Below are 13,848 nucleotides of genomic sequence, written 5' to 3'. Positions count from 1 at the left end.
GTCCTGATCTGTTAAACAGACTCCACAAAACTTTATATTAAGAAACCACTTTTGATACATTTCCCAAACTATATTCTTCGTAAGAGTTAATATTTAACAGAAGCAATTATCAGCTGATTTCTGATAAAAGAAAAAAAAGTAGACAAGTATTTTTAATGAACCATTTCATTATAAAGCCAATGCATTTAGGGATTTTATATGTACTTTTCTCAGCATTCTAAGTTTTAATTTTGATGTAAAAATACATATATATTATTATGGTTATTAAAATTATATTAAATTCCAACTAAATTGTTACTTTTTTATTTGTTTCTAAATTATTTGAAGTCATACAAATGGAAAAAAATAGTAATAAAATATAAATTAAAAAATTCTAAAATAAATTCCTGCACACATGAAGTTGAAGTCTGGAGTTGGTTATTATATTATATTCATTTGTGCCGTTGGTTATTATATTATATTCATTTGAGATGCCACACAAAACTTAAGTATCTAATCAAGGTAGATGTGCGTCTGTTATTAATTTTTTATTATACAAATCATTAAGTTAATATATGTTGTTGTTTGGGACTGTTTTCTGTATACATGTAGTAGGCTATAAATAAATATATTGACTAAAACATATCTGGATCTGACAAAAAAAAAAAAAGACAAAAAATAAAAGAACCGCACAATAGTACCCTCTACAGGACAGATTGAGCAAATACAACTGCTGTGTTTACAGATCACCAGTCTTTATTGTACATAAAGTTATAAAACGCAACGTGAACATTTAAAAGAGTGACAAACAGCACTAATAAGTCGTCGTGAGATCATGTTACCTCGTTCTAATGATCTCCTGTGTAGCTAAACGAATGATCTCATTGAAATCAAACTGAATATATTTCCTCCAGTATCTTCGGTCACGTCCGTACGTCTGCGCTGGATAACACGGACTTCCTGTGTGGGGGCACAGAAACACATTGAAATACCCCTAAATAAAAAAATATTCAAAAAAGACAACAGGTGGAGCGAACAGTCACTAGAAACAAACCGATGCCATGGAAGATTCTGGCCACGGCTCGACCGGAGAACTTCTCATCGCTGCGGCTGGACAGGAAACCTCTGATGTCCGCGCAGATCTGGGCCTCCCAGTCCCTCATCTGAGGACACGGCACAAAAACAGGATTCAGAGATAGACACGAGAGTTCACGACATAAACGAAACTGTGAAAGAGTCACACTTTGCATTTGTTGAGCTCTTCCTCCTCGTCCTCCTCTTCCTCCTGATAGTGTTTGCTCAGGTCCAGGTTCCTCCTCTTGTCGAAATAATGGCGCAGAAGTTCTTTGAGAGCCTGGCTCCTGCTTTCCTCCAGATCATCCATACACAGACTGCAGTTACGATACGCAACGCTGCACACAAACACATCACGTACACTCAGACAAGTACAGATGATGTGGTTTTATGAAGACAGTAAAGCAGCTCAGTCATGGTGTGTGTGTGGGTCTGACCTGCGGAAGGCTTTGAAGCAGGTTTTGAGCTGGTACAGCTGTGTCCTCTCCTGTGCCATCACTCTGCCGTGCAGAAAGGCACAAACCGCGTCCAGCTCGTCCGCCGTCAGGTCGCCGTATGAGCGGAAATAGAAGGACAGCGCTGAGAACTCCACATGGATGCCGCTCCGTCCTGTGCCTTCATATGAACCGGACGAGACAGGATATAATGGAATTAGGGCTGTCAGTTTATTTGTACGAACATCTTTCATTTCATACAGTTGCCAAATATGATGCAGGGCGACTACTCAATTGCAGTTATGCCCTAAAATCAAGATAGTGGGGTACATAAATGTAAGTTTTTGGCTCATATTTATATCACATGGTGTGAGCATTATAAAATGAGCAGCGAGAGCAATATCACACAGTGCTGTTTATGTCTGAACATCACAAATCTAAATGTGATTTTATACAACAATTCAGTTAAGTTTTATTTTTTAAACACAATATTGTGTTTTTGCTGTCTTGTTTCATTTCTGAACAAATTCGCATTTTGAACGAATCATGTGAACCAATGATTCAAAGGCACATTCATAGAGAGAGCCATTTCATTAATTGCTGAATGAATCGACCTTTGAACGAATCGAATGAACCAATGACTCAAACACATTTACCGCCACCTGCTGGCAGTTTTAGTTTCTTCATTAGAGTGTCATCTCATTTATTTATATACAAATAAATAAATGAACGAATAAAAGGCATAGTTCATCAAAGAAATACTTAATCTGTCATCATTTTCTCACTCATATCATTTCAAACCCGAAGGACTTACTTTTTAACGCAACATAAAAGAAGCAATTTTGAAAACGTTCTGTAACTAAGCTGTTTTGGTTAGCAGACTTTCACTGCATGAAAAAAAATACTGAGATTTTTCTCAAAATATCTTAGGTGTAAATATGTGTCCATTGTAGACTAAAGGTTTGTGTGTAATATATTTCCGTTGAATTAAATTTCTTTCTAAAGCTACTATTTGTATAATTTCTCATTTCGCAAAATATTAGCTTTGAATAACATATTTTGTTGGAATTTTCACAGCCAAATTTATTTAGCAATTAATTACCACACCATGTAATTAATTAGATAATTTTTTTTAGTAACACTTAATTTCAGTGTCCTTGTTACAAGTTACATGTACTATTATTATTAAAATGACGATAAAATTATGCAAAATTACATGAAAGTAGTAACCCTAAGCCAAATCCTAATCCTAACCACATAGTCAGCACATGTACACACACTGTATATGAAAACAGAACGTTGTTTATCTTTCTCATGAATCATTATTTATGAATTCATCTTTATTACTTGGATCAATTGTGGCCAAAAAAAACACACACACACACACACACACACACACACACACACACACACACACACACACACACACACACACACACACACACACACACACACACACACACACACACACACCTAAGAGAGGAAGAAACAATCTGACTGTCATGTGAAGTATCTATATATTTTTTTAAATACAACTAGGGGAGGTACATTGTTTTAATTTTAGAGGTGCTATGCAATCAGAATAAAGTTTGTTTGGTCCTTTTAGTTTGTCCCACGCATCAGATGATCTGTGAATCACATGATCTCCTCTCACCCGTGTTTGAACCCCACTGCAGCTGTCTCAGGCCTCTCTTCACCAGAGGAAGCTGCCAGCCCATAGTGTCCGCCAGCTCCACCACGTCAAACTCCAGAGCGTCACATGACTCCACGCGCTCCCCTGCCATGCGTTTGCGCGCCAGAGCCACAGCGACTGGAGGACACCTGACAACATACAAAAATACACAATCAGCACTGATGAGTTTCTAGAAGCATCCAAAGCTACGTAGTCGCACTGTGAAAGAGTAACGTACAGTTTGGTGATTTTGCGGAGTTGTTGTGGACCGCCGTAACACTGCAGCTTACAGGTGGAGAGCGTCGGATGAAGAAGCTCCACCCACTGCTGAGGATGAAGCTCCAGGTAACACAACAGGGTCTCCAGACCTAAAACACACCGAGAATTAGATTTAGTGTAAAATATAGAACTTATAGAACGAGAAGAGAGCTATAGTTCATGACAGACTTAACTTAAACTAATAATACTGCATTGAAAAAGCAAAATGTTTAGCTGAAATTCTAAAATTATTCAAACTAATCCTGAAATAAAAATGCCCAGAACCTTAATAAACATCTAAAAAAATTTACTAAAATAAAAGTGTTTTATTAGTTATCTTTTTATATTTATTAATATTTAGAATCAGTTAATTTTCATTTTAGTTCTAGTTATTTTAGTTTTTGTCTTTTCCATGAGTGTTTCTTTTATACATATGTAGTTATTTTTTATTATTATTATTTATTTTAGCTTTAGTTATTTTATTAAATCAAGTGAAATTACATTAAACTGAGATTTTTTTTCAACAACATTTTTTGGCAATGGTTTTGACATTAGTTTCAGGTTTAGATTAACCCTGATTAAAATGAAAAAAAGAAAACAATTAAAAATATGAATAAATATTATGACGGTATAGTAATCTATACTGTCATCATCGAATCACCCTCATTACATTCAAAAGAAACAAGATATTTATTTTCATTTAACACTTGTGGAAAATTAACCTGCTCTTGTCCATACAATGACAATGGACTCCAAATAAAGCATAAAAAGTTCCATAAATGATTAAACAATTTGATTTTTTTTTTTTTTTTGAGCCAATTATATAAATAATAATATTTGTAAATAATATTTGGTTGATCTATCCCTTCAAACATGACATCAGCTCTCAGAACTTCTATATTAAAGCACTCTCTCTCAATGTCTCAAGTCTCACTCTCTTCGGTGATGTCGAGGGTCTCCACGGTCTCCTGCATGGGGATGGCTCTCTCATGTGTGTGACATGCACGCTCTACTCGCACGTCACTCAGTTTCAGACCGCCGTCGCCCTCCTCCGGCTCCTCCTCTGTCGTCTGAGTTGGTTGGTTGTGCTCATGTGGAGCGTGTGTCTGCGGTGGCTGTTGTTCTGTGGGAGTCACGGTCTCAGTCAGCTGCTGCTGCTGGTGTGGATCAGGGTTTTCACCAAACTCCATCTCCAGTAATTCACTGTCAGATACTTCTGCAGCCTGCAGGGTATCACATTCAGACTTCAATGCAACTCAAATAAATACAAATAAAACTAATTAATACATTAATAAAATACATTAAAAGAAACAAAAAAAATATAAATATATATATTTTCAATTACTCAAGTGTCACCTGTGCCAAATCCTGCTGCTTCTGCTGAATCTGTCTGCATTTACATGGAGGAAAAACCTTCTGCACCAGTTTCTTCACTGTATAAAAATCCACTGTGTCTGCGTAGATGTGTCTGCGTAGCTCGTGCAGGTCTGCACCCTAAATGCAATATACAAATAATAGAAAATAATACCAATTGTTGCAGTGAAATTGGTAACTACAATTAACTAATACTATTAAAATTGATTTTGTTCATTGAAATAAAGCTAAAACTAAATAAAAAGTACAATTTATAAAGTAAAATTTAAAAACAAATTATAAAAAATGACAAAACCACATCATTACATTTCCAATCCTACATCCACTGCAGTTTTGTTATTATTCAAAATAACTCAAATTAAAAACAAATGTTTAAAAAATGCATTTTGTTAATTTAAATAAATATGAAAGCTTAAATGTAAATTAAAAATAAAATAAAATTAGTTGAAGTACTAAACTGGAATGGAAATAAATTGAACCTAAACCTAATTTTAGGTTTAATTTAGGTTTAAACTTTTAGTTTTTAAGGTTTAACCTAAAATCTAATAAAAATGACAAAGCACAACACTAAATTACTGAAACTTCAACTAAAATTAAAGTAAAAATGAACAAACACTATAATAGTATAGAACAGTGGTTCTCAACCTTTTTCAACTCGCAGCCCACACAACCAAACACATATGTTTGCGCGGCCCACTACAAAAAAATGAACTGACCCCAGATTGTTGAGTGAATAACTTAGTACTCAGAAGCTAGATTGTTAACGGTCTTGATTGAATGAACTAGCAATGAACAGAAAATAACTCAGGCTGGCACTGCTTGACACAACTGCTGTTGTTCTGTAGCATATGCAGCAAAAATATCTAAGACAAATTGGCGGTTTATTCTTAAACCAACCAGCAAGCTCGAATAGTGGAAACACAGTTACGGTTTAATTTTTGTTTTTGTTATTTAATTATAAAAATGAAATGATGTTATTATGATATGACTTAGATATTTTTACTTATATGAACAATATTATTATTTCTTTTAACAGTAATTGGCGGCCCACCTGCAATACCATCGCGGCCCACAGGTGGAAAACCACTGGTATAGAATATATATAGTATAAAGAATACATTATATTACTAATATTAAAATATTGCTACTCATATAAAATTACAAGTATCTAAATGTACTTCACAAGTACAGACCTCTGGGTCTAGAAACAGGTGGCAGTGCGCTGGGTGTCCGTCACGTCCTGCTCGGCCAATCTCCTGCACGTAGCTCTCAAAACTTTTGGGCATGTTGTAGTGGACGATCCCACGCACGTCTGACTTGTCCAAGCCCATCCCGAAGGCCACGGTGGCCACCACCACACGCAGCTCCCCGCACATGAAATTATTCTGCACTCGCCGCCTCTCTGACGCAGACATCCCGGCGTGGTACGCCTCTGCAATCCACTTCAGAGGCTTACGGATCTTTTTCCTGGCTGAGATGACGTGGAAGAATGAAATAAATGCCTCCAAACAAAGCGAAGGAGCAGAAGTGTTTTGTATGACAGTGATGTATTTACCAAGGGCTTTCTTCTTCCTCCCTACAGGATTGTCGTCCTCATCCTCTGGTGCTGGTTTGGAGGACTCTCTCAACATCACCCCCTGCAGGCAGGTGCGCAGCAGTGCAGCGATACGGGACGTCTCCTCTCGCCTGGTACAGTAGACGATAACCGACTCTAGAGCGCCAAAGCGTTCGCCCTTCAGCAAAGAAACCAGAGCCTGTAGGAAAACACGTTAAGATATTTGAGACAAGAGTAACAGCTACGGATGGGCGATATCTTAACATTTGCGATATACTAGTTAAAATTCCCCCAACAATAAGAACTAGTCCACTCGTGATAATAATGATAACTTCTAGTTGTTGACATTAGTATTCATCAGTAGTATTACTTCTATGATGTGTATGTGGCGTTTCTGCACAAGAGCGCCCTCTGGCTTCCAGTATGAATTAAACAGTCATTACATTACGTGTGTACTCAGTAATGCTCACAGAACCCTATTTTGTGTAAAAATAGGAAAGATAATACTTTTCTCTAAAGAAACAAGATTCCCTAAATTACTGTTATTTTGATATAGTAATTGCAATAAATACTAGAAATGTTGTGATGTATTTTTAAGCCCATATCACCCATCCCTAGTAACGGCTTGTTCGTGCCAAGTCCAAAATAACATCATGATACAGACCTTTAAGCATTGCATCTCTCTAAAATTGTAAATGTTTATTGTATTCAGAGGTTAATTAGTGATTTGGCCAATATTTTTGGAGCATAAAAGTGTGAGTAATGAAATCATTAAAACAAAAATAAAAATAGAAAAGTAATTTGGCAAAAAAAAAAAAAAAAAAAACGAATCTAAAAAATATTTAAATGAATTGATATAAATTTAGTGATTTAAGCAGTGAAACAATCTCATTTCTCTAGTTTAATGTTGTTTAGTTACATTTGACATCTTGCATGAAAACTAGACTTTCTAAACTCACCTGCTCTTTGTCTCGGTCCATGGACACGGACAGCTGGAGGTTGTGAGGGACAGCAGCAGAACGGACGGCGATTCCTTCTTGATCGCTGATGTCCAGATGTCGGCCGATGTCCAGCGCTGTGGACAGAGTGGCTGTGGCGGTGAGACCCAACAGACAGCGCACACCCAACCGATCCCTGAGCACCTACACAACACAAACATACATTAATTCTGCAGTGATCAAATGAAGGAAAATATGATTCATCTGAGAGACAAACCTTGCACAGTCTCAGGTAACAAGGCCGGAAGTTGTGTGACCATTCAGACACACAGTGAGCCTCGTCGATACAGGCAAAGGCCACAGGGGGGAGCTGGTCTGCAGGAGGGAGGCATCCTGACCCCGAGTGACCTCCGCCAACCAGAGCTTCAGGAGACAACAGCAGGACATGCACCTGACCGGCCTTCACCTACACACAAGTTAAAATGCATCAAACTAAGACACACATGCTCACAGATTCATTTAGCACATGAGGAGTCTCAATTGTTCTAACTACGATTTGTTGAAGTTGTGAAAAACAAAACAATGTGTTAAAATATTAGATTTTTGATTCACAAATTTAAATATTCTGATGCTGTTACTGTTCTGGTTAGGAAGAGTCTTGTTATAAACTAAAACAAAAACTATATGTATATAATAATAACAAATAACAAAATAATAATTTAAAAATTTAAATTTAAAATGTTGCCTTGGTAACTAACTGAAATAAAATAAGTTAAAGTACTAAAATTTAATACTAAAAGTAAAAGAAAAATAAATTGACGCAAAAAAAATACATTTATTTTTTTTTAAAAAAGAAAGTGCATCACAAAATTACTACAACAAACTACCGTGAAAATGCAAACAATAAAAATTATTAGAATTGTTGCCTTGAAATAAAACATTGAAGTTGACATAAAATGACTAAATCTAAAAATACATAATTTTAGAAAATATTTAAATTAATAAAAACTAAAAAAAAAAAAAAAAAAAAGGCAAAAATGACAAATTAAAATGAAAATTATCTCAAAAATATTTGTTAATAAATACTATAATAGAGTATTACTGATACTAAAATAACACTGGTTAGGAAAAACTAAGATGAAAAAGACAACTATACCCCTTATACCTGTATTACGTGACATGCTACACATGATTTGTGTATTATTTTACAGTCTTTACCTTCTCAATAGCCGCTTCTCTCTGTTTCTGAGACATGTTGGAGTGGATGCAGGCGGCTTTCAGCTTCGCCGGGAGTCCTGAGAGCTTCACAAAGAATGTGAAAACGAAACAAACACTTTAAATGGTTGTTCTGCCTCCCAGGAGATGTTTTAAGCTACATGCTCATGAATTCTCACATACACAATCTAGCAAATCTGAGTGAGAACTCCCTTCTTTAAAAATAGTGTTTCTTGAATAATTAAATGAGATTTCCACTACAAAGTCAAACATACCTGATCATCCATCAGAGACACCAGAGGAGACACCACCAGCGTGATGCAATTTGACCTTTGGGCGTACAGGTACGCAGGAAGCTGGTAGCACAGAGATTTGCCCATACCAGTGGACAAAACCACTAATGTGGACAGACCTGAATGAAAAATCAACAACAGATCAGAGAACCCACTTAACCCTTCACATGCAACTCAAATTCATTTAGCTTTTTGCTTTTCTGAACAGCAAAACTCACTCAAATGTGGATTAAAAATATATTAAAAAGACCTTTAGGACATTTATTTCAGACTGAACACAATTTATAAACAAACATTCATTTTTAAGTCTAAACAGTAAAAACACACAGGAAAAACACCCTTCAATTGTGGTTGTTATTTTGCAGTTTTATTAACCATTTGGCATGCAATTTGTATCAATTAGCATCAATATTAAGATTCATACTGCACTGCAGTATGGATGTGTTGAAATAAAGAAATGTAGAAAAGCTTCTAATAACTTCGTCCCACCTGAAAGGATCCTCATGATGGCCGTCTCCTGACCAGGCCTGAAGGACTTGTAACCAAAGTCTCGAAGTGCTTCGTACACCTCTGGCGGGACATCTGTGGGAAATCAAAAGAAAGACAGAGAATAAAAAGACATTTGCACAGAATTAAGCTCTTACAGCAGATTAATGTGACGTACCTTGAACTTTCCCATCATCCTTTGGTCTGTAGAGCGGCTCCATAGGTGGAGGAGGGGCAGGCCGCTCATAATCTGGTCTGATGATATTGAGCAGTATCTCCGCCCCCTGATCCTCCTTCTCAGAGGAGTCTCCGCCCACAGAGGGAGGAGCCACTGAAGTAGGAAAACAAAACATTTACCTTTGCTATTGTGATTGTTAGGGATATTATAAATGATAATAAATACAAATATAAAATGTTATTATATCTCAGCTAGTTTCTGAGGCAAGAAAAAACTAATAAAATGACTAAAATTTAAACTAAAATTAAAATGAAAACAAAAACTTGTTTCTAACATCTAATTTTGAATAAAAACAGACGGGTTTCTAGGGTTTTTCTTGTGACAAGTAACTAATCGCTGTGATTGAACATGTGCCCCATGCAGACCCACCAATAGGCTCTGACCGCAGAGTTCCTGTGGCCCGAGCAACTTCCTCCAGTGTGGGCAGCTCAAACTCCTCTTCCTCTGCTTGGGATTCCTGCTGTTCTGCAGAACTCACAACAGGAGCTGAAACACAAACCCACTATGACCACAAATTCATGAGAGCAGATTCATGTGACCTGCGCAGCCTCTCACCTCTTCCTCTACAGTCTCGTGCCCAGTGACCCGTCCCGCCGCACTTGTAGCAGGTGTCGCCTTGACGATTGAAGCCACCGAACCGCCCCCTGCCCCTCCCAACTCCGCCCCCAAACCGCTCGCCCTTCAGCTGGAACTTCTGCATGTACATCTAGAATAAGAAAACCACATGAATGAATTACCCAATGAAAACATTTTATGAACAGATAGTTTCAGTATTTATAATTTCATTATACAAAATAATATTATTAAATTATTTTAAAAATAATTAAAAATTACTTTTAATAATATTACTTTAAAAAAAGTATATAATAATAGTAACAACAACAACCACACCAGTATTTTATAGAACAACAGTAATTTCAACAGCCTACTGATATTTGCAGATGTCTTCATTTCTTTGCTTTCAAATGTTAGGGCTTTTATTTTGGCGCAAAACCACTGTGGGACTTTAAAGCCTCTTTTTGGATGACAACAGACATATAATGATTCACAGAACAAATGAGATGGCGGTCTTGTTTCTTCTGGATTCAAGCAAATCACATGTATCATACTTCAGATAGGAAATTGCATAAATTGCATTTACCATGCATGAAATCTTAGATCAACCATACCAAACAGCAAAGGTTTTGGAGCTCTGATGGATGGAAAACATTTCTAGTAAATCACTTCTTAAATTTGTTCATTTATAGAGCTAAATAGTCGTGGTCACTATATACTGTCATCTTGTAAAATGTGTCTTTTCTGTGTCATAAATTCATTTGAAACACATTTGTATTTCACTGTTGAAACTTATATCGGTTTACAGCAACAAAAAGGTTGAGCAAACTAATTTCTGGATGAACTATTCCTTAAAAGAAGTAGGTCTTAGTGTTATCAGCCAACCTGTTTCCTTAGTGCAGCTCCTCTCAAAGCAAATCCCTTGACATGGGACTTCTTCTTTAAATTGATTTTCACAAAGTTGCCATCAGTGTTTTTGGTTGGCCTGGTTCAGGATGAGGACAATAATTCAGTAAATCACTGAACAAAATGTGAGAATAACTGATATTTATGGTACCCACCTGCCCCTGACGGTGTTCCTCATTGTATATGCAGCGGCTCTGGCCTCCTCTTCATCCACCTCTCCCAGCAAATTCTCCTGAGGAATTGCTCGTTTCTGGGTTGTTTTTTTCTCTGAACTGGCAGTATCATCCTCATCCTCCTCTTCTTCGACTTTTCCTTTCCTTTTTCCTCTTTTTTTGGGCTGATCCTCTCCAGCTGCCTCTCCCTTCTTAGTCCTCCTTCTCTTTTTCACTCCACCTTCCTGCGCCTCAGATTCATCCACGTCATCATCATCACCCTCCCTCTGTCTTTTTCGACCTTTGTTTTTTTTGCCACCTTCGGCCTTTGCTCGGTCACCTGAGTCTTGATCTTTTCTAGCCCTGGGTTTGCGTTTCTTAGCATATGAAGCAGATTTAGGCTCCTCTGAACAGGCCTCGTCATCTCCCATGAGAGCTGCAGTGTTTTTTTGATATACCTGTTCACCATCTGGCCCCGGGGAGCCCAGTTCTGCATCCACCACCACATTGTTCCTTACTGAAGATGCTAATGGATCTTTCTGTACACTGTCCTCTGACAAGGAAGATTTCTTCTTCTCCAGAGAGGCCTTAGGAGATGTCTGACCCTCATTTAATGCAGTTTCGCTTTTAACAGTAGGCCGTAAGACACTGTTTTCAATTTTTGACAGCACTGAATTCCCAGCAACAGGTTTCTGAGGTTCCTCTAACTCATCGAAATCCTGGCAGCGTGCAAGCCAGCCGCTGTCCACAGAGGAAAACCTCTTAGTCATGGACTGCTTCAGAAACTGGATCCTCTCCATGCTCTTGTGTGCAGAGCCCACAGCTGGAGAACATGATTTGGAGGGGGTTATGGATGGAAAGGGATCTGATGGCTCGTCCTCAAACTCTGTGCTTGCCGTCTGTACAGGAGGAGCGCTGGGGTCTGGACGCGTGTTAGCTGGCTTTGGTGTGTGAGTGTCTACATCTGTCAGTGTTGCACTGGAGTCTGGAGTGTCCTTCAATGGTTTCGCTGGTGTTCGGCGAGGGGTTGTTGCTTTTTTCAGAGAAAAAGATCGCTCCTATAATTCAGTACATGTGACAAGAAAATAAGAGATAATCTGTATCCTGTTTATCCAAATGACATTCATTGAGAACTGCTTCAGAGAAAGCACATTTTTCTTAACACAGCCATCAATTTCACACAGATTAAGTTATGAAATGCAAAAAAGCACAACATAGAAAAGATGAATCAGTGGAAATGTTTCTGAATATTTTTCTAATATAATATCCAGATTCTAAATTATGTCTTTTTATAAAATAATAGCTAGAATAAAGAGCTATTTCCACCAAATGTCACAAGGATATCAGTCAAAATAATCAGTAGAAAGGTTTCCGAATATAACATATACACAGTAAAAAAAAATATATAATTGTTTTTATCATTTTAAATCTTAAAACATTTTTTGAAAAAATATATATTATATACATGTCTTTTTTATTATCTTTTTAATGATTACAAATTAAATTCTATAGTATTTTATTTTTTAAATTAAACTTTACTTTTATTTTTAAATGATTATTATTTTTTTTATTGCATCAGACTGATTCTTTTTTTATTACCTTGATAATTTATTACTTTTATTTATTTTAATGAAATAATAATAATAAAAAGTCACAAATGTATGACATATTGTAATGAGATTAGATTTTTATGATATCACCCAGCTCAGGATACAGTGTAAGTCACATGCACCTTTGTTAAAGCTCCAAGATTGGTCTTCAACTTCATGCCAAAGTACTGAGCTGAAGCTTTCAGTGTTTCTTTGTCATCTGAAGACAGTTTTGGAACAGCAGCTGGAAGACTCTTCCGGTTGAGGTGAGACCCCCAGCATCCAGACTCCTTAAAACAGTGAACACATGCACATTTAATAAATCTATAAAATGTTGAGAAACTACAAAGACGGCTGATGAATGTTCAAATTAATCAATTCGATGTGTCCTCTTACAGCTGTAGAAGACGGACTCTTCTGGGGTTTTGTCTGATCCTCCTGCTCAGTGCCATTCCTTTCTTTTGCTTCTTTAAGTGAACGGTATTCTTTATAGAGTTCTGCAAAAACAAAAACACACGGTAAAAATATATATTTCAATCCTAACTCATAAAATTACAAACACAACACAATAAACTTACGTCTCGTCTCCTCTGGAGCTTTATCAATGTCGTCCTTCAAAAGAAAAAAATTGTTTTGGACAGTATTAATTAAACAACAGAAGAAACAACAGATAAAAACAACAATAAAGAGCATATAAAACAGCTTAAAACAAAACTATATTCCAGAATACTGATTAATATACGACACCTTATTGGGTTTCCTGTTGTTTGTTTGGAAGAAAGACTGTTCCCATTTCTTCAGGAGGATTTTAACATCATTGTATCGATCCATTTATTCTCTTTATCCGTGAAAACACATAGAAACGCACTCATCCAGCAACTTGTTTGACTTTATAATGCCTTCATAAAACACATCGACGTCAGACTCACTATAAAAGGATCGTGTCAGTTATACAGAGACGCGTGTGCAACAGAAAAGACCACATTTATATTAAATAAATTAGCACTTGTGTTTATCACTCACTAAGCTGCGACTTTTCACTGAACGCGCCAAATGTCAAATCTGCGTGAAAACAATAGATGACTTCCGCCCCTTTCCGGTAATGTCATAATAAAAGTCCTGAACAAACT

The 13,848-nt window shown here is 36.8% G+C and overlaps 1 protein-coding gene across 1 annotated transcript; it reads right to left on the bottom strand.

The window, feature by feature from the left end:
* Nucleotides 1–719: 719 nt before the first annotated feature.
* recql4 (RecQ helicase-like 4) lies at nt 720–13,789 on the bottom strand. Its single transcript, XM_026289717.1, has 24 exons — nt 13,466–13,789; nt 13,297–13,330; nt 13,115–13,215; nt 12,862–13,008; nt 11,133–12,187; nt 10,957–11,056; nt 10,072–10,222; nt 9,886–10,002; nt 9,457–9,609; nt 9,282–9,374; nt 8,775–8,911; nt 8,503–8,586; nt 7,562–7,750; nt 7,306–7,488; nt 6,347–6,545; nt 5,985–6,262; nt 4,774–4,911; nt 4,352–4,640; nt 3,398–3,527; nt 3,142–3,308; nt 1,491–1,668; nt 1,223–1,391; nt 1,034–1,142; nt 720–939 (listed from the first exon to the last, which is right to left on the bottom strand). The coding sequence occupies exons 1-24, from the start codon at nt 13,547–13,549 to the stop codon at nt 818–820; spliced, it is 4,407 nt and encodes a 1,468-aa protein (XP_026145502.1). The 5' UTR covers nt 13,550–13,789; the 3' UTR covers nt 720–817.
* Nucleotides 13,790–13,848: the final 59 nt, after the last annotated feature.

The sequence above is a fragment of the Carassius auratus genome, chromosome 19 (assembly GCF_003368295.1).
Source record: "Carassius auratus strain Wakin chromosome 19, ASM336829v1, whole genome shotgun sequence".
In the NCBI taxonomy this organism is placed as follows: domain Eukaryota; kingdom Metazoa; phylum Chordata; class Actinopteri; order Cypriniformes; family Cyprinidae; genus Carassius; species Carassius auratus.
This window is presented reverse-complemented; position numbering and strand designations above follow the sequence as displayed.